Raw genomic sequence first — 25,577 nt, 5'->3', positions numbered from 1 at the left:
CTTCATGTTTATATAGGATGCTGAGGAAGCTAACTGAAACAAGTCGAGGTCCCAAGGGTGCATTCTGCAGTGAAGGTTTGAAGAGGGAAAAGAGGATGGAGTATAACAGGAGGAAGATAACAGGGTGGGCTTAGGGTGAACTTCACTCTTCTCTGAGCTGGACAAAGGAGGGTTGCAGGCACACACACAGACACATGCACAAGGCACACACGCACACACATACACACATGCGCACCCTCACACACAGGCACACACATGTACACAATCTGACATCAAGGGGTTACTGTGAGGAAAGGGATTTCTAAAGTATAGCATAAGCTTGTGCCATGATTTACCATGATCACCTGAGCTGTCTAGCCAGCCAGGCCAGGGCCTCCACTGATTCCTAAGATACCACAGTCATCCCTCCCTCTGAGTGTCTCAGAGGCACCGAGGCACCCACTGGATGGACTCCTGCCCCGCCTGACCCTTCCCTCCTGGGTTCAGTGAGTCACTGTACCTCAGCGGGCCTACACTGGGCCTCAGTGTCCTCCCCCCAAAACAAGCTGTTGGGAATAAGCGGCCCCGAGTGTCCCGTCTCCCTCTAGATTTATGCCGACTCTGGAGAAAGAGGATCAGGGTTCAAAGGTCAGCCCCTTCCCTCCTGGCTGCAAACACAGCCGCGTCTGCTGCATTCTCAGTCCCTCTGTCCCTGCCGACTGTGGTCTCCTGCCTCTCCTGCCCTTTGTACAGTCCGTGCCACCCCTCTTTTTCCACTCCTTGTCTTCTTAGCCCTTTACAGTCTGCTTCCGGGCCTTATCATGACACTAGAACTGTTCCCTCCAGGGGACCAGTGATGTCTGAACTGCCCAGGCCGGCAGCCTTTGCTCCGTCCTCAGTCTCCTCGGCCTCTCTGCGTGCAGCCTCGGACACTCTCTTTCCTGGTTCTGCTCCTCCCTTGCTGACCCTGCCACCTTCTGTGGATCATTCTCTAGCCATAGGTGTCCCTCAGGCTTCTGTCCCAGGCTCTCTCCTCTTCCTCTGTATTACATCACTTGATGTTCTCATCAGTTCCCATAGATTTATTGACCATCTCTCTGCTAATGATTCTCAGATCTACCTATCCTGCCTCAGTCTCTCTGTTGACCTCCAATCTCACCTCTCCAACAGCCTTTTCTTCTTCTTTTTTTTTTTTTTGCGGGACTATGGGGGTTAAGAAGTGACTTGTCCAGGGTCACATAGCTAGTACATGTCAAGTGTCTGAGGCCGGATTTGAACTCAGGTCCCCCTGAATCCAGGGCCGGTGCTTTATCCACTGCCCCACCTACAGCCTTTTAGACACCTCCAACTGGATGTCCGGGAGACATCTTCAACCAGACGTGTCCAAAAACGAACCCACGACCCTTTCTGCTCCATCCTCTCTCTACCTCCTACTTTCCCTATTACTGTTGAGGGTATCCCCACCCTCCCAGTCTCTGAGACTGACAACCTAGGAGTCCTCATAGAGTCTTCACTATCTCTTTTTTTTTTTTTAAGTGAGGCAATTGGGGTTAAGTGACTTGCCCAGGGTCACACAGCTAGTAAGCGTTAAGTGTCTGAGGCCGGATTTGAACTCAGGTCCTCCTGACTCCAGGGCCGGTGCTCCATCCACTGCGCCACCTAGCTGCCCCTCTTCACTATCTTTTACTCCCCCTATCCAGTAGGGTACCAAGGCCTGGCCATTTCACCTTTACAGCACAATCACTTTGGGAGGGAGGTGCTATTCTTATGCTCATTTTTCAGATGAGGAAACAGGCAGGCAGAGGATCAGTGACTTGTCCAGGGTCACTTGTCCAGTATGGATCATAGGTGACAAAAGAACCCAGGCCTCACTATTATACCTGAATGGAGCCTTGAGTTTCCATGGGGTCATGCCTAATGGACTAGGTGAGACAGTCCAGAACTCCCATCACCCTGCCCACCTGTCACTGACTCACCTGGGCCAGGCTCTCCTGGGACCACCCCCTCCAGCATCCAGGGAGCTTCTCCTCTCTCCAACTGGGAGATCACATCCAGCTTCACTGGGAGCCCTGATCACAGGGAGAGAAATGAGGAAGGTCCTGAGACAGAAAACCAGCCCAGGATCCCATCTTGGCCCCCTTCTCTGCAGGGAAAAGAGGCCATGCTGAGAGGTCCCAGAGGCTGGGCTCATGCCCTTACAGGGATGGAGTTCAGATCTAGTTGGGACTCAGAGAGACCATTGATTCACTGACCTCTCTCCCTGCCAAGAGGAGAGGACCTTGTCATGTCCTGGGACAGACCAAGAACCTTTGCCCTGGGAAGACAGAGCGTTGGGAGGCCAGACCTTCAAAGCCAGGACAATGAAGGGGCAGGACATCCACCCACAACAGGCCAAGCTTCTCCCTCAGGCACAGAGAGCAGAGACAGCTTCTAGGATCTTCCCCCAGTCCGTGCCCCATCACCGCAGAGAAAGCCCAGCTTAGGAGAGCTCATGTGTCACCACTTGGAGTTTGCATAGTGAGAAGTAGAGACATCCCAGTGTTCAGAGCCCTGCTCAAGGGAGAGGGGGTGTCCTTACCCAGGAAAAGGAGGTTCTCAAAGGTCTCCAGCATCACCTCCCGGTACAGGGCCCTCTGGGCAAGGTCCAGGTGGCTCCACTCCTCCCAGGTAAAGTGCACGGCCACGTCCCGGAACGTCACCATTTCCTGAAATGTCCAACACATCTCTTCTTACCCAGGGACCTTCCTCTCCTGGCTCCTGGGGGACACAGGGAAGGGAGAGGAAGAAACCAGGGGAGAGCATCTCTTGGGAGTCAGAGTTTGAAGCTATCCATGAAATGCATCTGCTGCGTCCCTTCCTATAAAGAACCCAAGCCTCATTTCGGACTAGATTCCCAGGCATGGAGATGGTTGGCCATTACTGCTCTAGCTTACTTTTTTTTTTTTTTTTTGCATGGGGCAGTGAGGGTTAAGTGACTTGCCCAGGGTCACACAGCTAGTGTCAAGTGTTGGAGGCTGGAATCAAACTCAGGTCCTCCTGAATCCAGGGCCGGTGCTTTATCCACTGCGCCACCTAGCTGCCCCACTGCTCTAGCTTACTGAACCCCAAAATGCCATCTTCCAAAGGAGGCCCCAGCACATCCTGCCCTTTGGTCTGAAAGCCCTGAATGACACAATCAACACCATTGGCCACCATCTTCTGGTGAGGTACTCAACTGGAACCCTGTATTCATATTCAGGTGATTGCTGGTGTTCCTGTTCATTAGATTAGAATACTAATTTCCAGTTAGCTGTAGCCTAGCAAGTCATCAGTCTCCGTCCCTGGTCATCTCATTCTGGGGAGATTTACTTAAAAAACCAGAGTGAGGAAACTGAAGCGCAAGCTCTCCTTGTCTCCAGTCAAGAACAGGCATCTCTCTGCCTGCCTGCCTGTCTCTGTCCCCTTCTGTCTCTCTGTCTCTCTCTCTCTCTGTCTTTATCTCTCTCTGTCTCTCTCTCTCTGTCTCTCTGTCTCTCTGTCTCTCTGTCTCTCTCTCTCTCTCTCTCTCACACACACACACACACACACACACACACACACACACACACACGTGCGCTCAGAGAACACTGCTCCTTAAGCATCTGGACTTGGAATAAATCCTTCCCCATTTCTTTGAACAAATCTCTCTCAAACATCCCCCACAGTAGGAAGGGATGAAGGGGACACCCCCACAGAAGCCCAGAAGGGCTGAGGCAGTGTGAGGCCAGCAGAGCCAAGAAGATGGGAGCCGTGGGTGACTGTGACAGCAGAAGGACATGGAGCCCAGGACAGCTGGAAGTCAGTGTTGTGAAATTGCAAAGAGAAAGTGGCCCTGAGAAGAGACAGGTAAGATGCCCCCAAACCCCACTTTCTTGGCAGGGGCAGGGCAGGGGACCTTGTGTGAGCAACACTGCCACAGACACTTTTTGGTGCATAGAGTAATCAGTGCTTCTGGGGTTTTCCTCTTCTTCCTGGCTCCCCAGAAGGGGGATGGGAAAGAGGAGGGCTCAGCAGTTCTACACATTTAGGGGCCTAACAGAACTTGAAATCAAGAACCACGACAACCAGATAAACAGTGACTACGTCAATGTGAATGGAGAGCACTGAAAAGGGAAACTGAAAAAGAGAGAAAAAGGCCTATATGTACAAAACTATTTCTAGCAGCTCTTTCTGTGGTGGCTAAGAATTGGAAATCACAGGAATGCCCATCAATGGGGGAATGACTGATCAAACTGTGGTATATGAGGGTGATGGAATATGTTTGTGCTATAAGAAATGACAAGCAGGATGATTTCAGAAAGGCCTGGAAAGACTTGTATGAACTGATGTAGAGTGAAGTGAGCAGAACCAGGAGATAACAATATTGTTTGATGAAGAATTGTAAATTACTTAACTATTCTCAGGAATACAATGATCCAAGGCAATCCCAAGGAATAATAATGAAGTATACAATCCACCTTCAAATAAAGTACTGATATTGATTGAACACAGACTGAAGCATGCTATTGTCCACTTTCTTTAATTTTTTTCTTCTACTGGAGTCTTCTTATACAAAATGATTAATATGGTCATGTTTTACTTGATTGCACATGTATAACCTATATGTGATTGCTTACTGCCTCTGGACAAGCAAAAGGGAGGGAGAGAAGGAGGGATAGAATTTGGTACTCAAAACTTTGAATAAAAATATTTATTAAAATGATTAAAAAAGCATGAACCAATAAAAAAGAAAAAGGGAAACTGAGGGCTGTGCAGCTAAGCTGAGCAAGCCTGGCTTGGAAGAGGAGGGAGAAAAGAGCCTGCTTCCTATGGGGGAAGGGGCTGCAGAGACATTCAGAGATGAAGGTGATGAAAGAAAAAGAATTCAGTGGCTGGATCTGGGTGATGAGGAGGATGGAGCACCCACTGGGGATCCCTGGGTAGCTGGCACACAGGGAGGGGGACAGGTTCCCTAGTCTTACAGAAAGGTATCATGGGACTAGGCAGAGGTGGAGGTAGAAAGGGCATTACAGGAATCTGGAATAAGGAGGACAGAGGGAAGGGAAGGGAGGAAGAAGCATTTATAAAGCTCCTACTGTGTGCCAAACAGCACCTACTATGTGCCAAAGCTAAACACTCTCCCATTCTTATCTCGGTGCATCCTCCCAACCCCCCTGGGAGGAACAGACTGTTATGAGCTCCATTTTGCAGTTGGGGGAAGTGAGGCAGACAGAGTCTCACATCTAGGCATTCTGAGGCTGGTTTTGAACTCAGGGCTTCTTCCACTGCTCCACCAGCAGTCCCTAATGAGGCCAGTGGATGGAGAGTCCAGAAAGGCTGAAATACAAGACATCTGGAGGAGGTCAGGAAGGTGAGCCCAGGTCAGAGGGAGCCTTGGACGCTGGGCCTGGGCTCCCTTCTTTGCTAGGGAAGAGGCAGGAATGGAAAGGCTCTGAGCCAGGGAGAGACTAGAGACAGGCTCCTGGGCCAGGGAAGCCCAAACACCTTTCCTGGAGCTGAGCTGGCTCCATCTGGGAGGGCCAAGGTGGGGTGTGAGGCCATCACTCCTGACACCCAGCCTTCTGCACCTCTTCCCTTGCCTCAGCTCAGCCATCCAGTGCATAATCATGAGTCTCTTCACTTCTCTGGGCCTCAGTTTCCCTCTCTGTAACATGAGAAGGCTGAACTCAATGACCTCAGGGGTTCTTGCCAGCTGTAGATGTGATTCTATGACTGTCCCATGGATGGATTCAGCTCCTTCTGACCCCTCACTGCTTCCTCCTGGATGCTACTGACCCCCCCCCCCCAACCTCCAGGATAGAGGAGATGGTTAAATTGGGGTCAGTAAGTCTGGGGTCCAGACTGCAGGGAGGACAAGGACAGCTGTCTGGTGGAGTGAGGGATATGGGGGAGAGAAATGATTGGGAGAATCAGGGGGATGTAGGGTCTCGATGTCCTAGATTGGAAGAAGATGAGGGTAGCAGGGGGAGAGCTGGAAGGAGGCCAGGAGATTCTGGAGAGAAACAGGAGGCTCTGAGTCCCAGAGCAGGGGGAGACAGGGAGGGAGGCAGTGGAGGTGGTGGGAGGAGCTCTCTCCTGACCAGCCTGCTGGGTGGTGTCCAAGGTGGAACTTGAGCCCCGGGGTGGAGTCTGGAGCCCTGGGAGGGCTCTAGGGTGGAAAGGAGTTATTCCAGTGGCCAAGGCATTGCACGTGATGGGGGCAGGGATTGGGGAAGAGAGCCATTGGAGGAGAGGGAAGATCCTGGGCTCTCAGCTGGGCGGGCCCGGGGGTGGGCTGACTGCAAGCAGGAACTCCCGGAGTTGAGATCTCTCTGCCTTCTCCCCTTAGTGCCCAGATCTCTCTGCCTTCTTCCCTTGGAGCTGAGCTCGCGCTGCCTTCCCTCTCTCTCCCTTCCCGATGCCCGCTGTGTGCTTGCAGCTCCCAGGTAGGTGAGCCCAGAAGCCACGAGGCACTCGGTTTCTGCTGGCTGCCCTGTCCACTGGGTCTCATCCTCCCTGTCTGACCTCCTGCTGAGTGTCCTCCAGGCTACCTGGGGGCCTCCTCCCTCCTAGCGCTGGCTCCCCGTCCCTGCCCATTGTCCAGGCTCCCCATCATTCCCCAAACGTCCCAGGGTGCCATCCCCAGCGTTACCATTGGGTCCCACTGGCCCAAGCTTCAGACCTCCCCCGTGGGGACCCAGCAGTACCACCTTCAGCCTTCCTATCAGCACCACGTGTTGTCCTGGCCCCCTGCCCCGAGCTCTTGTTCAGAGACTTGCTTGTCCCACCAGCAGCCGTGGACCCAGGTGTCCTGCCTCTTTGCCCCTAGGACCTACCTAGGACCCAGGCCCCCAAGCTCCTGCCTGGCCTCCCTTAACTGGGCCTGTGGTTCTGGTGCTGGCTCCTTATCTTATCCCAGGCATTGGGCTCCAGGGACCCAGATAAGCAGGCTCTAAGCCCAAGCTCCCAACGAGGGTCCCAGGATCCTCCGCAGCTCCATGTTTGACCTCGGGCACAGTCATCCTGCTTTCCCAGGCTCTGCTGCCCCACCCCCCCACCGCCTCTGTCACTCAGATGTCCCCTCTCCCCTCCCCAGCTTTGTTGCAGTGTCCTGCCTCCCAGACCCTTCTTTCCCCAGGCCTCCTGCCCCCCTTGCCCCCACTTTGTTCCTGTCCAGAGTCAGCAGGTTCTTGCATATCTTCACTTCACACTTTTCCAGGGGAGATAGTATAAGGTTTTCTTTGGCTCAAGGGGACTTGGCTGGAAGTTTAAGACCTGATCCTCCCAGAGAATGAAGGAAGACACTGCCTTGACAGAGGGTAGATGGGGGAGATTTGAAACCAGAACATTCCAGCTTTGGGGGGGGGGTGTCACACTCCTGAGCTCCTGGGTCCCCCCCCCCCCAGTGAGCAAAGCTGGCTCCCTGTTATTGATTTGTGTGACATCGACTTTCCTTGTACCCTTGAAGTGGGTCTTCCCCCATTAGCAAGCCGATGAATCATTTTGCTCTTCACTTTCTGACCCGAGGCCCACTTCATTCCAAGCCCTCAGGCCCCTGCCAGGCACCTGAATCCCAGGCCTTGGGCTTCCTCTGGTCATTCCTGGCAACCCTATGTCCAGCCCTTCCCATCGTCCACCTTCCCTCCCTCCTGGATCATACAGTCAATCTTGTCTAGATTCTGGGAGGGTCTTAGGTGGGGAGGAGGGGTGCAGGGAGGGCAGAATACCAGCTGGAGGGAGAATTCTGGCCCAGGAGACACTGGGCTCTGACTGTTCTTATCCCATCTGGGATCCCAAAGCCCCTTCTGACTCCTGGGTATCTGCAGAAGGATGAGGGAGAAGAGAAGGATGAAGAGAGGGAGGTGGGTGGGCTTCCTGTTCAGACCATCTTCATTTCCAAGCCTGACCTACTGCTGCCTCCCTCCCTCTGGGGGTTGGGGTCTCTCCCCTGAAGTCAGGGTCACAGTCTTTGTACCTCCTGTGGGGCCTCACGCTCTGTAAATCCCTCTAGGCCAGCCTCCTGCCCAGGAAGAGAAGGGAATGACCTCTCCCCCCTGGGATCCTGCTCCCTCCCCAGCTGAGCCATCAGAGGACCAAGGCCTGGCCCAGGCAGGGGGCCTGGAGACAGAGGCAAGAGAGGCAATGGCCCCTGGGAGCCACAGCCCCCCAGCCCAGGTGAGTGCAGTCTGTCCACAGGCTTGACCAATACCAGCCAAAGAGCCCATTTCAGAGACCTAGAGGATGGTCTGTGAGGCTGGCAATGCTTTACAAAAATACACTGCCCTGCTCTCTCCTCCTGTGTTTTGGACTGATTCATAGCACTTTTGACACAGGAGCTGGTTTGGGGTGGGGTGGGGGCGACTCATCCAAAGAGTCTCCTCTGCAGCCTCACAGCAAGTCTTTTAAGACAGATTTATTAGGAGAGGAATCCATGGCTAGCAGAGAGTCATGACGGACAATGTCTGGAATAGAAGGACAGTTGAGCTTTTCTACATTTCAGACGAAGAAGGCTCTGTGCCAAGTAAGGAGACTGACAAGTAACAGGGGAGGGGTGTGGGGGGGGCCGAGGGAGGAGCTGTCAGTCACACATCTTGTTGAGGCCCAAGAAATCCACATCTGAATGTATGGGCCGGGCATATTGTCCTTGCAGACCTGGACGTGCTCATCAGTGTTTCCGTCCTAGCTAGAAGTGTCTGCACGACCCCTGCTCCGTGGGCCTGGCAACGTCCCCTTCCTGCTGCGGGAAACGGGCATGGCGTTTTACTTCTGGAACCTCTGGTTTCAGCGCCTAAACTTTAGAGTTTCTTAGGGGTTGGGGGCTCCTAAGTTTCCTGGGGTCTTGTGTCTGCCCAGACTTTGGCATCTCAAGCGCTAATTGCCCCCAAAGCCCATCACTGTCCCAAGTGTGTTCTTTATGTTCCCTTCATTACAGCTGACTGACGAGAACAAGCGCTGGCCTCCTTACTCTCTCTTCCATAGGGATCGTGTCTTTGCCTTTTCTGTATGTGTAGCCCAGTACACGGGTGTACACACACACACACACACACACACACACACACACACACACACACACACACACACACACACACACACACACGGCCCTGACTGTTGTGCTCAGAGCAGAGATTGTCCTCCTGCTGCTGCTCATGTCCTGCAGCCTCAGCTCCCACAGGGCTTCCCAGGTCTCTCTGAAGCCCTCTCCTTTCCCCGTCCTTAGGTCCAGTCTCCAAGCATTTAGAAAGTGGCCCCTCTGTGCTGGGCACTGTTCAAAAGGAGGGAAAGGCCAGTGCCTGCCCTCAGGGAGCTCCCAGTCTATGGGGAAGACCACATGTCAGCAGCTGGGTCCACAGGAGGTCTCTACAGTATGGATGGGAGGCACTGAGAGGGAGGGTTCTAGCAGGGATGAGGAAAATCTCATTTTCAGAAGATGAGAGGTGAGCTGAGATGGGAAGGAGGCCCAGGGGAGGAGGAAGGACACTCCAGGCATGAGAGACAGCCACTGGGAAGGCACCGAGTCAGGGGATGGAGGGTCTAAGGCAAGTCAGGAGACCAGTGTCCCTGAGTCACACAAAAGGTGGAGGGAGGGAGGTGTGAGAAAACAGGAGAGGGGCTTGGGGCTGGTCCTGTGGTGTCTGCTCTGTGCTGGGCGCCTTATTCTTCTTTCTATGTGACTCAACATCAAAGTGAATGTGGATATGCCCTTAACAAACGAGGGCAATCACAAACATGAGGCAGGAGGTGTTTAGACCCCTCACGCCCTCAGCGTGACACTCGATAGCTCTTTGACCCTTGACCAGGAGTAGGCTCAATTCAGTCTCAGATGTGAATAACATCCCTAGAACACTTTTTATGTTTTCATCTAGATATGACTTTATTTCATCCACTCAGGAAATCAAGATCTTTTCTTTTTCTTTATCCTCTCTTTAGAGATCACAGGAGCCCCAGCCCCGCCTCACCCCCACCACTGCCAATACACAACACCTGCTAGCATCTCACCAACTGTTCATGGAATTTTCTTTATAATATATCACTTAGGTCAGTTCTGAGGGAGAAGAAATTTCACCTCACCTTCTCTCTCTCTCCTCCAGAGATTCTCATATATCTCTGACAGGTCACAAAACTTCTCTGATTCCACAGGGAGACATTTCACAGGGACCCATTTCTCTCCTTTATTCCAATTGCAAAGATGCAAAGCTTTCCTCCAGACTCCTTTGGGGGCTTTTCATGACTGGCTCTAAGTGCCGACTCTGACGCCAATGAAGGGGACAGCCTTTGGGCAGATCTCTTCTCTGTGCTTCAGTTTCCCCAGTAAATTGATGAGGTCAGTCTAGATGAATTCTGAATCTCTTTCGGCTCTAAGTCCTCTGACTTTTGGTGGTTTAGGAGTTGGTGACCTTCAAGGACGTGACTGTGGACTTCACCGCAGAGGAGTGGCGCCTCTTGGACCATCCTCAGAAAGAGATGTACAAAGAGGTCATGCTGGAGAATGCCTGGAACCTGTTCTCCCTGGGTAAGGACCCTTCTCTTGGTAACTGTGCATCTGCCATCAGAGGGGCACTTTCATTCCCTTCCTCCCGTGACCGGTTTTGAGCATTTATCAATGATGAGAAAGGCCACAAAGCTGGAATCTTGTGTCCAAGAGACAGGGTCCTCCAGCTGCCTGGTTTTCCTAGAAAAGGTCTTTGCATTGTGGGATAGAAAGCTGGGGGCCCCTTTATTACTCCTGAAGCTGTGTCTTATAGGTTCTAGGGAGACTGAGGTCAAAGATCAAAATCAGTGTTGAAGAATCTCTACCTTGGAAGTTGTCTTACAGGATGTATCTAGTCTAACTCCTCCTGAATGTGAATTTTGTTGCCAAATCTCTGAAAACTGCTCAGGCAGCTTTTCCTAGGAGAAGTACAGTGAAGGGAACCCCCTCCCTTCCAGGGTAGCCTCTTCCTCTTTGGGTTGGGGCTGGTCTTTGGAAGGTTCTTCTTGTTCACAAACATAAATTTGTAGCTCACTGCTCCTAGTCTTTTTTTTTTTTTTTGGTGGGGCAATGGCGGTTAAGTGACTTGCCCAGGGTCACACAGCTAGTAAGTGTCAAGTGTCTGAGGCTGGATTGGAACTCAGGTACTCCTGAATCCAGGGCCAGTGCTCTATCCACTGTATCACCTAGCTGCCCCACTGCTCCTAGTCTTTTTTTTTTTTTTTTGCTCCTAGTCTTAATCTCAGTAGTCTAGTATAACAAATGTATCCTTAGTCTTCCTTCCTACTTCCCCCCAGTTCTAGCACAAATGGTAGGAGATGAAGGGAAGTGAATATAAGCATTTATGTATACCTACTGTATGCCAGGCATTGTGCTAAAAGTGTTATTTAATCTCTCTACTGCACTACCAGCTGGCTTTTAATGTCTAGATATTGCAATCTGAAGAACCAGCCAATTCTTCCATAAAGAAAGTGGAGAAAAAGAATTTTCTGACTCCCAATGGGCTTCCAAATGACCTCCTTCACACTCCCCACCAAAGCTCCCAACATTAAATATCATGGAAAAGGTTATTGAGGAGTGCTGGGACCCATCCTGTGATGCTTCCTGCATGTCCCCTTTCTCTAAAGAGAACTGAATATCGAGTGTTTCTCTACCCTTATTAATTCCTTGTTCCCCATGACCAGGACTTCCAGTTCCCAGAGAAGCTTTGATCTCCCAATTTGAGCAAGGGGAAGCACCATGGATGCTTGAGCGAGAACGCCCAAGAAACTTTTCCCGTACAGGTGAGTGAGGTGAAAGCAGGTATGTGAGATCTGTTAACACAAGAGGTAGCCACTTGTCACAGTGAAGGGAGTATTAGACTTGGGTTCAGGAAGATCTGCCTTGCAATTCTTTTTCAGATCCTGTTCAAGTCACTGAAGCTCTGAATCTCAGTTTCCCCATCTGTGAAAAGAGGGGGTTGAACACCATGGCCTGTCCCTTCCCTTTCACTGATAAAATTATGATCTTATTAGGTACATTGTTTGGGACTTTGGGGCACAGAACTCTCCTGAAGGTATTCAGAAAGGGCTTAGACTAATACAAGCTCTTTCCTATTCCTTCTTCAAGTCAGCATGCATTTATTAAGTGCCTACTATGTGCCATTCCTAAGTGCTGGGGCTTCCAAGAAAGGCCAGGGACATCCCCTGCTCTTGAGGAGCTCACAGACTGGTAAGGAAGACAACATGGAGAGAACAGTGTAAAACCTGTTAGATACAGGATAACTTACAGCTGGTCTAGGGAGGGAAGGCCCTGAGACCAAGGAGGATTGGAAGAGGCTTATGGAGGGGGTGGGGTTTAGCTGGGGCTTCAGAGAAGGCAGATGGAGCATTCTAGCGGTTGGGGCAGCCAGGGAAAACCCACGGACACTGGAGATGTTTGTCCTGTTCAAGGAATGGAAAGGAGGCCTTTGCCACCACATGATTATAGTGTATGTGGAGGGGGATGAGTGAGAGAAGCCTGGAAGGGGAGGAGAGGGGCCGATGGCAAAGGCCTCTCACAGCCCGACAGAGGATTTTCTATTTGATTCCAGTGCTAGGGAGCCATAGCAGTGTATTGAGGAGCCAGTGACATGGTCAGGTGTGAGCTGTAGGAAGATGTACAAGATGAATTTGACGACTCAGGAGAGGATTGATTTAGGGAGAGACTTGATGCAAAGAGACCAAACAAGCAGTCTTTTGTTGTTCCCCAGGTGTGAGGTAATGGGGGCCTGAACCTAGAAATTGGAAGTTTTGGGAGAGGGGTGTGTGTGTGTGTGTGTGTGTGTGTGTGTGAGAGAGAGAGAGAGAGAGAGAGAGAGGCAGACAGACAGACAGACAGACAGAGAGGGAGAAGCAGAGAGAGATTACAAAATTGAAATTAACAGGACTTTATGAAAGTTTGCTTATGGGGGAGGGTAGTATGAGTGTGGGAGAAGTGATGAGTGGATGACATATTTTTTTTTTTTTTGCGGGGCAATGAGGGTTAAGTGACTTGCCCAGGGTCGCACAGCTAGTAAGTTTCAAGTGTTAAGGGCTAAAATTCTAGCTAAACTGTCTAAAATATCTAATGAGTGGTCGCCAATAAATTATAAGCTTTAGCAAGAGTTAGACTTTTAAGCATTTATTAAGGAGAATAAGAATTTGGTAAAGAGAGAGAGAAAGGCCTAGATTTCTATCTATTAAAGGGAGAACGCATTTCTAGCTCCACTCTCCACCAGCGTCCTCAGGAAAGAGAGCGAGACTGAGCGCCAGTCTCTTCCTTCCTCCTCCCACTAGCCCGCGTCACTTCCTGACTCCTGGTCTTGCCCTCAAAGACCTTCGCTTCATGGGCAGAACTCTTCTACAGTAAGTATCCAGCAGGTGGCGTCATTCCAATCGTTACACAAGTATCTGAGGCCAGATTTGAACTCAGGTCCTCCTGACTCCAGGGCCGATGCTTTATCCACTGTGCCACCTAGCTGCCCCAATGACATCTTTTTTATAAGCTGGGACAATTGGGAGGGTGACTTGGATAGTATTAGGAAAATAGGAAGATGGGAGGTTTGGAGGAAAGATAGATTGGTTTTGGACATAGTGGGAGGACAACCCAAGGACACGAGTGTCACCAAAGCCTGTAGGGAAGAGAGTCTCAAGTAAAAGGTCATGATTGACAGTGTCAAAAGCTGCAGAGAGGTCAAGGAGGATGAGGATCGAGAAAAGGTCTTCTGGCTTAGCAATGAAGAGATCACTGGGAACTTTGGATGGAGCCATTTCAATTGAACAGTGAAATTGGGAACCAGACTGCAGAGTTTTATGGGAAGTAAGAGGTAAAGGAGTTGGACACCCCCAGTGTAGATGGCCATCTCTAGGTGTTTAGCCGTGAAAGAGAAGAGAGATGTAGGAAGATATCTCCTGGGGATGGATGGAATGAGGGTTGTTTGAGGACCAAGGAAAAATGGTTTCATTTGTGTCACTTGAGAAGGAGACAGTAGGAAGGGGGAGATTGAAAATTAGTGAGAAAATGGAGATGGTAGAGAAGGAAATATGTTGGAGAAGTAGATGAGACGGAATGGGATCACATGGGCATATTTGCCTTCTAAAACTTCAGGCCCCATCTTCATGAGAGGCTGGGGTGACAGAGGAAAAGAAGGCTTCTGATTTGTGTGGGATGAGGAGGAGGTAAGAGTGTCCAATTGTTCCAGTGAAATATGAAGCCAAGTTCTCAGCTGAGAGGTTGGACGGGAGGAGGCCACATGGGTGGGTTGGGGAGGAGTGAAAAGATCTGGCAAAGCTGCTGCAGTGAGTGGGCCATAGGGAGTCAGGGAGATGCCAAAGGATTGCCTCTCCACAGTGGGGACCCAGCTGAGATTGAGTGACCTAAATTTGTAATGGACCCCAGCAACCTGGCTTCATGTTTCTTCTCTCTTCATTCAGCATTACCAGAGTAGGAGTGAAAGCCAGTGTCTCCTCTTGAAGCGATCCAAGGCTGAAGCTTGCATAAGTCACCAACCCACGTTCCTTTACTGATCTTTATGGTCCAGTCTTTGTCTCCAGAAATGGAGAATGATTGTCCAGATCCATGTAGGTGACTGCCACCCTCCATTTAGGGAGGTGGGAGGTAGGGACTCCCAGCGTTCCATGGTAGGACACTCTCCAGCAGCCTTTGGGATCACCAGTATTGGGTCTGGTCAGGTCCCATCCATGTTAGAACTGGACAGGGATAACTCCTCGTATGGTATAAGGAGACAAAAAGAAAATTGGACTGAAGCTAGAACCTGCATGTGACCAATGGAGAGAAACTAGGTTCCATGGATTGAGGTAGAAGTTAGGGCCTAGCATGAGCCTTGGGCCATGACAGTCAATCAATACACCTTCCTTAAGTGCCTCCTATATTCTAGGCATTGTGCTAAGTTCTCAGGATACAAAGAAAGGCAAAAGACAGTCCCTATTGTCAAGGAGCTCCCAATCTACTATGGAAACTGGGAGATAGTTTGAGAGGAAGCAACAAACCATGAGCATCAGTCTTAGCTGATCCAGGCAAAAGAGAATATTTTGGTGAGGAAATAGCTTAAATTTAATGGGGATATAAGTAAATATCAGGAAAGAGTAGAATGACCGACTGTTCAAAAAGAAGAGCAGAGTTGAGGAGAAAACAGTCAAAATTACAATAATAGCTAACACATCTATAATGCCCCATTTGTTCCAAATGACCGGCATTGTTTTCTTTGGTCCACATGAGAATCCTATGAAATAGGTGCTCTTACCTCCTGGTTACAGATTGAAGTAGGGGCTATTAGTGTACCTATTAGAAGGCAAACAGACACAATGTGACCTGTCCAGAGTCACATTGCTAGCAAGTTTCTGTGGTGGCTCTGGAGCTCGGGCCTTCTTGACTTCAGGCCCAGCACACTATCTATTGTGCCACCAGTTGTATCTTGATTGGTAACTAGAATGTAGTGAAAATGTCCCTTCGGACATGGATGAAGTGGGAAATGGGAGGAGCATTTTATAGATTTTCTTGGGGAGAGTTGGGAATTTTTTCTTTTTAGCTCCTTATCCAGTCAAAAAAATGAACAAATCCACCATGTGAATTGTTAAGTAGTATAGGTTAGATAGATACAGAGAAAGATACACACATACACACAGATATATAGATATGTATAAATATGCATTTTTTCTATTGCCTAGTGACAAGTAGTATATTAAATGATAAATGTACTTGAAGATCAATTGCATATATTCCCTTTTTTTAATGTATATATGTAAAAATATTTTACCCTAAGGAAAGGATCCCTTCAGGTATAACTTTCTTCTTTGTACCACTGTCACATTAGCTAAATATTTTCACAAAACTCTTCTGCATGACTGACTCATGTTACCAACCAATTCCTTTGAAAATCTGGTAGACTGAAGAATAACAACATAAGTGGAAGATAAACTGAAATCAGAAAATAGCCTTAGAGAGGCAAGCTGAGGGCTGTTGTTATAGAATGTTTGTGATGGTCCATGATGGTTTCAAGATGGCTTGTAAGGAGCTCAGGGTTTTCAAAGAGCCCTGATCTGGTCAAACATTTGCAACATCTTGATCTGGTGATTATCCTGCTAATGAGCTATCCTTACAAGGCAACCTGGGAATGAGGGAACTCCTCTGGCATAGTGACAGAAGATAAAGGACCATAAATGTGTGCTTGTGACAATTCATTGGAAATTGATTTGCATTTGAATTTCAAACCTTTTGGGCTCTTGGGAAACAATTTGATGTTGGGTTGAAAAACTGAGGGAACATATCGCACATAGGCAGAAGTACTCAGTTTGATGTAGTTACTTCATGAACTTGAAAAGCATTGTATGTCTGATCATGACAGCTAAGAATCACTGTGGAAGAAAATTATTATGCTAAAAAAAAGTGCATGTTTGTTGTCCCGGAAGAAAATGTTGAAATGTTTACATTTAAACATTTTTTTATTTAAAAGTATTTATAACAAAATCAGGCATTTCTTTTTAAAAATCTTATTTAGTAATTATTTTCCCCCAATTACATGTAATTCCTCTCTTCCCCCATTGAGAAGGTAAGCAATTCAATATAGGTTATACATGTGTAGTCCTGCAAAAAATTCCATATTAGTTATGTTGTGAAAGAAAATAGACACAAATAACCTCAAGAAAAATAAATTGAAAAAAAGTATGTTTCAATCCATATTCAAGACACCATCAGTTCTTTCTCTGGGGATAGGTATCATTTTTTATGATAAGTCCTTCAGAGTAGTCTTGGTTCATTGTATTGCTGAGAATAGCTAAATCATTCACAGCTGATCACCTTAGAATATTGCTGTTACTTTGTACACAGTACATTTTACTTTGTATCAGCTCATGTAAGTCTTTCCAGGTTTTTCTGAGAGCATCTTGCTCATCATTTCTTATAGCCCAATAGTATTCCATCATAATCACATACCACAGTTTGTACAGCCATTCCCCAGTTGATGGGTATCCCCTCAATTTCCAATTCTTTGCCCCCAGAAAAGAACTGCTAGAAATATATTTGTATATATACATCTTTTTCCTTTTTTTTTAAATGTCTTTTTGGATAGAGATCTAGTAGTGGTATTGCCAAGTCAAAGGGTTTGCATGGTTTTATACTTCTTTGGGCATAGATCCAAATTGCTCCAAAGAATGGTTGATTCAGCTCACAACTCTACCAACAGTGTATTAATGTCTCATTTTCCCCACATCTCTTCCAGTATTTGTCATTTTCCTCTTCTGTGCTATTAGCTAATCTAGTAGGTATGAGGTAGTACCACAGAATTGTTTTCATTGGCACCTCCAATCAGTAGACCATTTTTTCCCCATATGGCTATAGATAGCTTTAATTACTTCATCTGAAAATTGTTCATATCTTTTGGTCATTTATCAATTGGGGAATGGTTCTTATTTTTGATAAATTTTAATCAGTTCTCTATATGTTTGAAAAATGAGGCCTTTTTGGGAGAAGTTACTAGTGTTAACTCTATTTTCCTCCATTCTACTGTTTGTTTTATTCTCTCTCTGCTTTCACCCTGTCCCTCCTCAAAAGTATTTTGCTTCTGAGTACCCATTCCCCCTGAGGCTTCCCTTCTATAACCCTCACCCCCCTTCTCTTATCATATTCCCCATCTACTTTCCTGCAGGGTAATATAGAATGTGTGTGTTATTCCCTCTTTGAGTCAATTCTGATGAGAGTAAACTTCAGTCACTGAGAACACCTTCCCCATCTTCCCCTACACAGTAAAAGCTTTTTCTTCCCTCTTATGTGAGATTTACCCTACTCCACTTCTTCTTTTCTCCCAGTGAATTGCTCTCTCACTTCTTAATTTTATTTTTTTAGTTATCATCCCTTCATATTCAACTCACTCTTGTGCCCTCTGTCTATACTCCTTCCAACTGCAACAATGAGTTCTTAGGAGTTAAAAGTATTATCTTCCCACATAGGAATGTAAACAGTTTAACCTTATTAAATCCCTTACGATTTCCTTTTCTTATTTATCTTTTCATGCTTTTCTGGAGTCTTGTATTTGAACGTTGAGTTTTCTATTCAGCTCAGATCTTTTCATCAAGAATTCCTGAAACTCCTTTCTTTCCAATGAAATGCCTATTTTTTTCTCCCTGAAGGATTATACTCAGTTTTGCTGGGTAGGTGATTGTTGGTTGTAATATCAGTTCCTTTGCCTCTGGAATATCATATAGCAAGCCCTCCAAGCCTTTAATGTAGAAGCTACTAAATCTTGTGTGATTCTGACTGTGGCTCCATAATATTTGAACTATTTCTTTCTGGCTGCTTGCAATACTTTCTCCTTGACCTGGGAGCTCTGGAATTTGGCTATAATATTCCTTGGAGTATTCATTTTGGGATCTTTTTTAGGAGGTGATCAGTGAATTCTTTTGATTTCCATTTGACCTTCTGGTTCTAGAATATCAGCCATTTTCCTTGATAATTTCTTTTCTTTTCTTTTCTTTTTTTTAAAAGGAGGCAATTGGGGTTAAGTGACTTGTCCAGGGTCACACAGCTAGTAAGTGTTAAGTGTCTGAGGCCGGATTTGAACTCAGGTCCTCCTGACTCCAGGGCTGGTGCTCTATCCACTGTGCCACCTAGCTGCCCCTGATAATTTCTTGAAAGATGATATCTAGGCTCTGTTTTAAGTCATGGCTTTCAGGTAGTCCAGTAATTTTAAAATTATCTTTCTTTGATCTATTTCCAGGTCAGTTTTCTCCTAATGAGATATTTCATGTCTTATATTTTTTCATTCTTTTCATTTTGTTACTGTGTCTTGATTTCTCATAAAGTCATTAGCTTCCATTTGCTCAATTCTAACTTTCAAGGAATTATTTTCCTGTGTGACCCTGGGTAAGTCACGTAACCTAAATTGCCTCACCCCCCCCCCAAATATTTTCTTTGGTGAGCTTTTGTGCCTCCTTTTCCATTTGGCCAATTCTGTTTTTCAAGGCATTTTCCTCACTCATTGGCTTTTTGTATCTCTTTTACCATTTGGCCTAGTCTGATTTTTCTTTTTCTTTTTCTTTCTTTTTTTTTTTTGAGGGGCAATGAGGGTTAAGTGACTTGCCCAGGGTCACACAGCTAGGCACTGTCAAGTGTCTGAGGCTGGATTTGAACTCAGGTACTCCTGAATCCAAGGCCAGTGCTTTATCCACTGTGCCACCTAGCTGCCCCCTAGTCTGATTTTTAAGGTATTATTCTCTTAAATATCTTTTTGTGTAGCCTTTATGAAGCTGTTGACTCTTTTCATGATTTCTTACAATGCTCTTATTTTTCTTCCCAATTTACATCTATTTATTTTTTTTAAGATGAACATTTTTATTTAAAGTTTTGAGTTTCAAATTCTATTCCTCCCTCTTTCATTCCCTTCTCTCTCCCCTCCCTGAGGAAGTAAACAATCAGATATAGGTTATACATGTACACTTATGTAAAACATTTCCATATTAGTAATTTTGTATAAGAAAACGAATAAAATTAAAAATAAAAAGAAAGTGAAAAACGGCATGGTTCATTTTGTGTTCAGTTCTTTCTCTGGAGGTGGATAGTATGTTTCATCATTAATCAGTCTTTTGGGATTGTCTTACATCATTGTGTTGCTGAGAATAGCTAAGTCATTCAAAATTCTTCTTTGTACAATAATTGTTGTTACTATGTACAACATTCTCCTGGTTCTGTTCACTGCATTATCAGTTCATGTAAATCTTTCCAAGTTTATCTGAAATCATCCTGCCTGCCATTTCTTCTATCACAATAATATTCCATTACAATCATGTATGTATTTTATCAAAAGTTTTTTCTGCATCTATTGAGATAATCATAATTTCTGTTGGCTTTGTTATTGATATGTGAAGTTATGCTGATAGTTTTCCTAATATTGAACCAGTCCTGCATTGCTGGTATAAATGCCATCTGATCATAGTGATATCCTTGTGATATATTTCTATAATTTCTTTGCTAGTATTTTATTTATAATTTTCGCTTTTAATATTCATTAGGGAAATTGGTCTATAATTTTCTTTCTCTGTTTTGGCTCTTTCTGTTTTGGGTATCAGCACCATATTTGTCTCAAAAAAAATTTGGTAGAATTTTTTCTTAATCTAGTTTCCCAAATAGTTTATATAATATTGGGGTTAATTGTTCTTTAATGTTAGGTTGAATTTGCTTGTGAATCCATCTGGTCCTATGAATTTTTTTTTTTAGGAAGCTTAATGATAGCTTGTTAAACTTCTTTTTCTAAGATTGGGCTATTTAAATATTTTATTACTTCTGTTAATCTGAGTATTAAATTTTTGTAAGCATTCATCCATTTTATTTAAGATTGTCAAATTCATTGGCATACAATTTGGAAAAATAACTAACAATTCTCTCTGTCTCTGTCTCTGTCTCTGTCTCTCTCTCTCTATATATATATGTTTTCTTCAGATGGAGAGACTAGGCTTGACATGAGGAAGGCTACTTCAAAACTGAGCATTTCTGTGGAAGAATCACAGCAGCAAAAATTAATGAAAAATAGTCACTGTGACATCAATTTGAAAGAAATCTGTGGTTCTGATATCAATATAGAGAAAAAACAAAAGAGTTACTGTGACTTTGATAAAGATAGAAAGAGTTTCAGCCAATATGCAGCCCTAATTCACTGTAAGAAAATGACCTCAGGGAATGACTGTTCTCAGGATAATAAATCTAGGGAATGCTTTACTGAACAGATAGAAGTTGTTGAGTCTCATGAAAAGCCTCCTGAAGTGCAAACTTATCAATGTGAGGAGGTCTTCAGCCTAAATTCAGACCTAATTAGACACCAGAAGAATCATACCAGAGACATGCTTTATATCTATAATGAAGGTGAAAAAGCCTTCAGTCATAATTCAAAGCTCATTGACCACCAGAAAATTCATAATGAAAAGAAATATTATGGATGTAATGAATGTGGTAAAGCCTTTAAGAGACAGTCATCTCTTCTTTCCCATCACAGAATTCATACTGGAGAGAAATCTCATGAGTGTCATGAATGTGGTAAAGTTTTCAGTGAAAACTCATCCCTTGTTTTCCAACAGAGAAAATACACTGGAAAGAAACTTTATGAATGTAATCATTGCAGAAAAACTTTCAGACAGAAGGTCCACGTTGCTGAACATCAGAGAATCCATACAGGAGAGAAACCTTATGAATGTACTCAATGTGGAAAGACGTTCAGGCACAGCTCTAGTCTTGCCGAACATCAGAGAATCCACACTGGAGAGAAACCTTATGAATGTAATCAGTGTGGAAAGAGTTTCAGACACAGTTCTAGCCTTGCTGGACATCAGAGAATCCACACTGGAGAAAAACCTTATAAATGTAATCAATGTGGAAAAAGCTTCAGACGCAGTTGTATTCTTGCTGAGCATCAGCGAATCCACACTGGAGAAAGACCTTATGAATGTAATCAATGTGGAAAGAGTTTCAGACAAAGTTCTAATCTTGCTGAACATCAGAGAATCCACACTGGAGAAAAACCATATGAATGTAATCAGTGTGGAAAGAGTTTCAGACGGAGTTCCAGACTTGCTGAACATCAGAGAATCCACACTGGAGAGAAACCTTATGAATGTAATTATTGCAGAAAAACTTTCAGACAAAAGTTATGTCTTGTTGCACATCAGAGAATCCACACTGGAGAGAAACTTTATGAATGTAATCAGTGTGGAAAGACTTTTTCAAACACCTACTATCTTGCTCTACATCAGAGACTTCATACCGGAGAGAAACCTTATGAATGTAATCAATGTGGAAAGGCTTTCACACAGAGCTGCATCCTTGTTAGACATCAGAGAATCCACAATGAAGAAAAACCTTTTAAATGTGATCAATGTGGGAAGACTTTCAGACATAGCTCTAATCTTGGTATACATAGGAGAATCCACACTGGAGAAAAGCCTTATGAATGTAATCAATGTGGAAAGACTTTCAGAGAGAATGCCAAACTTGTTCTACATCAGAGGATCCATACTGGAGAAAAACCTTATACATGTAATCAATGTGGGCAGACTTTCAGACAAAGCACCCATCTTGCTAAACATAAGAGTATCCACACTGGAGAGAAACCTTATGAATGTAATCAATGTGGTAAAACTTTCCGGGAACAGTCATTCCTTATTTCCCATAGGAGAATCCATAGTAGATAGAAATCATCACTGTACCGAATGAGGAAAGGCATTCAATGGGTGTAATGGGCTTGTTAGACATCAGAATTCATTCTGGGGACAAGCTCAATAAGGACTCAATGTGGGAAGACCTTCAGTCAGAGATCATCTTGTCTCTTGATTCACATCAGAGGATTCATAGTGCTTGACTTGATAGAAGAGAGAGGTCCCTGAGACATCAGAATAATCACATGGGTATTAAAAAAGCAATGATTGTGGGAGAGCCTTGACATAGAGTTCATATTTGACTGTACTTGGGAGGAATTATGCTGGAGACAAAACCTAGGGATCTAATAAATAAGGGAAGACCTCTTGTTCGAGCATATACCTAATTTGCCATCCCAAATTTCATGTGGTGCATAAAGCCCTATAAATGGAATGTATTTTTCTATGAAATATTGTTTTTCAACACACTTCAAGAATATTCCATAGCATTTATCTACCATTACTTCATCCAACATCCCGGATTTGATTAATACTTATTTCCTGTTCTTTGTTGATATAAAAACTTCTGGTAGAAATATTTTTGTAACTGTTGGGACATTTATTTCTGTAATGATTTCTTTAGGCTGCTAAGTGGCACAGTGGATGGTGTTGCTCCTGCAGCCACAAGACCTGAGTTAAAATTCAGTCTCTGATACTTACTAGCTATGTGATACTGGGCAAATCACTTAAGCCATTATTTTTTTTTTTTACTTAACTGATTACTGCCTCAGTTTCCCCCCCATCTGTTGTAGAATGTGTATACTAATAACACCTACCTCTTAGGATTAATGTAAGAATCAAATGAAATAATACCTGTAAGGTCCTTTTCAAGCATTAAATCACTATTTAAATGCTAGCTATTCTTTTCATTCCTTGGGCCATAAGTCTCAGAATCATTGGCTAAAAGATATGGACGGTTCAGTCATTTTCTTATCATTGAAGTTGATATTCAAAATAGTATAGAGGAAGGCAGCATGTCGAAATGATAGGGCATTGGTTTAAAGTCAAGAAGACTTGGGTTCAAATCCTGCCTCAAATGCTCTCTAGCTTTGTAACTATCCAAAGAACAACTTCTCTGTGCCTCAATTCACTCATCTCCAAAATGAGGAGGAAATCCCAACTTGGGGCAAATTCGACCAGAGTTATCCCTGAGGCTTGGCTGGATGAAACCCATGTCAGGCACTTGCTCTGGATGTGAATAACTTAAGAGAAGCAGAGTGGGTGAAAAGGGGGTTGTGGCAGCCTTGGTCACTTGAGCATACTCATGTGAGAGAACTCCAGAAACTGGATAGGGAAGCAGGAGGGAGAGTGTCATGGGAAAGGTGAACTGTGAACAGCTTTGTCCTCAGAGATCACCTGGCTAGAAAGACGAAAGAGATGAGTGGTTTGGGAGAACAAATCTCCATCCCGATAGAGAGAGTGAATGAATGAATACAGTGATCCCGGGGTTTATCAAGGGCTGTAGTAAGAGCTTGGGAACAAAGTAAAAGGGAAATTCTGTGCTGGGGGGGTGGGGTGGGCCTCAGCTCAGTACATAGAGGAGGGTGGAGGTGGTCGGGGATGTTAATGACTGCTTGTCTAAGTACAGTGTTTAGGGGCTGGGTAGAGGGCCAGGCCCTGTGGCAGGGGCATCATCTGTATAGATGGCAGTGCCCGGTCATGTGGAGGCCATGGTGTCACTGCAGCAGTAAAGGCCAGCTGGTCTTCTGTCTCACCCAAAGGAGTCTAATTGGTGACTCCCTGCCCATCCAAGTCATGTGGGCAGCAACGTCCATTGGGAAGGAAGAGCCCAAGGGTCAGAGTGGAGCAGGGGCTTTGGCCCAGAGGCTTGTTATAATAGTGATGGGAGCTGCCATTTCCCAGACTGCTTCTGAGCTCTTCCTGCTAAAAGCAGAGTAGCTGATAACTTCCTGGCATGTCTTAGTCATGACTTCACCATCCAAGAGGTAAGCTGGTGGTTCTCTTTCCTTCTCCATTTTCCTTCTTAAATTAAGGTTTAATTGGTCAGGTCCCCTCTCCATTTTGAGCTGAAAAGAGCAGGAGCAGGAGGCTGCTTTCCAGTTTTCTCTGCTGTGCTTGTTACAAAGGGGACTCCTTCCCCCGGGCATTTATGTTCCGGATTTCATCACATTCTGGGCCACTCCATTCATTTGTGGTTTTGTCTTATTTTTTTTGTAGCCCTTCATCTTGTATGAACTCATGCAAAGAGAAATGAGTAGAACCTCATGAGCCACATACAGTGTAGGTCAAAAGTCACCAAGGGGTTTCAGTATTTCAGAACTGCTTTATATTTTGTTTTTAATTTACAATACCACAGCATCATACCATATATATAGGAAATAAATTAAGCCTTGTAAGTGGCAAAAATAAAATAATTTCCATAAAGTTATTGAAACATTGTAACTTTTGGCCCACCCCGTACAGTGCATATTATAATAACCCAATGACTACATCAGTGTAAATGGAAAGACCAAAGCAAGGATCCCTCTGAGTAACTGCCCAGAACAGTGGGTGACTCTGAGATCAGATCATGAGAGAGACCTCCCTCTACACCAAGAGGCCCCTACCAGCCATTGTGCCCATGGGGTCGGATTCCCTGTCTCAGTTATTTTTCTTTGTCACAAGAGAGGATTGTGTCTGGAGGGAGAGAGAGAGAATTTGTCTCTTCTTTGGTATAAAGACAAAATGTGTCAAGAAAACCTCTCATGGAAGGAAGATGAGATGGCCTCATCCAGAGTACGAACATTACATCAGAGAATTTAGAGTTGATAGTGTTCCCAATAAGTCAAACAGATGTGGGAGAGTAACCGACCTTTGGTTTTTGGTTTGACCATCTGAAAAATCTTCATGGAGAAGAGCCTTGTAACTGGCAGAAGGCTTTAGGCTTGCCCTCCTTTAAAAAAAAAAATTATGGGGCAATGAGAGTTAAGTGACTTGCCCAGGGTCACACAGTAAGTGTCAAGTGTCTGATGCTGGATTTGAACTCAGGTCCTTCTGAATCCAGGGCCAGTGCTCTATTCACTGCACCACCTCGCTGCCCCCGTTAGTGAATTGTAACGATTGGAATGAGGCCACCTGCTGGAGACTTACTGTAGAAGAGTTCTACCCATGAAGCGAAGGTCTTTGAGGGCAAGACCAGGAGTCTCTTCTTTGGCGTCAGGAAATGACGTGGGCGAGTGGGAGGAGGAAGGAAGACACTGGCGCTCAGTCTGGCTCTCTTTCCTGAGGACGCTGGCGGATAAGGGAGCTAAAAATGTGCTCTCCCTTTAATAGATAGAAATCTAGGCCTTTCTCTCTCTCTTTACCAAATTCTTATTCTCCTTAATAAATGCTTAAAAGTCTAACTCTTGCTAAAGCTTATAATTTATTGGCGACCACTCATTAGATATTTTAGACAGTTTAGCTAGAATTTTAGCCCTTAACAGAATTTTATACATGTT

At 45.5% G+C, this 25,577-nt stretch overlaps 2 protein-coding genes across 2 annotated transcripts in view; one reads left to right on the top strand and one right to left on the bottom strand.

Moving 5' to 3' along the window:
• Window positions 1-22,839, top strand: part of LOC122751887 (zinc finger protein 271-like) — a 39,540-nt gene extending 16,701 nt beyond the window's left edge. The window contains exon 5 of the mRNA XM_043999108.1: window positions 21,081-22,839. Coding sequence (XP_043855043.1) covers window positions 21,081-22,134 — 1,054 coding nt within the window. The 3' untranslated portion in view covers window positions 22,135-22,839. The remainder of the gene's footprint in view (window positions 1-21,080) is intronic.
• LOC122746241 (zinc finger protein 684-like) lies at window positions 590-2,702 on the bottom strand. The gene is made up of 3 exons (XM_043991709.1): window positions 2,558-2,702; window positions 1,956-2,048; window positions 590-600 (listed from the first exon to the last, which is right to left on the bottom strand). The coding sequence occupies exons 1-3, from the start codon at window positions 2,700-2,702 to the stop codon at window positions 590-592; spliced, it is 249 nt and encodes an 82-aa protein (XP_043847644.1).
• Window positions 22,840-25,577: the final 2,738 nt, after the last annotated feature.

Source organism: Dromiciops gliroides, chromosome 3 (genome assembly GCF_019393635.1).
Source record: "Dromiciops gliroides isolate mDroGli1 chromosome 3, mDroGli1.pri, whole genome shotgun sequence".
Taxonomy (NCBI): Eukaryota; Metazoa; Chordata; class Mammalia; order Microbiotheria; family Microbiotheriidae; genus Dromiciops; species Dromiciops gliroides.
This window is presented reverse-complemented; position numbering and strand designations above follow the sequence as displayed.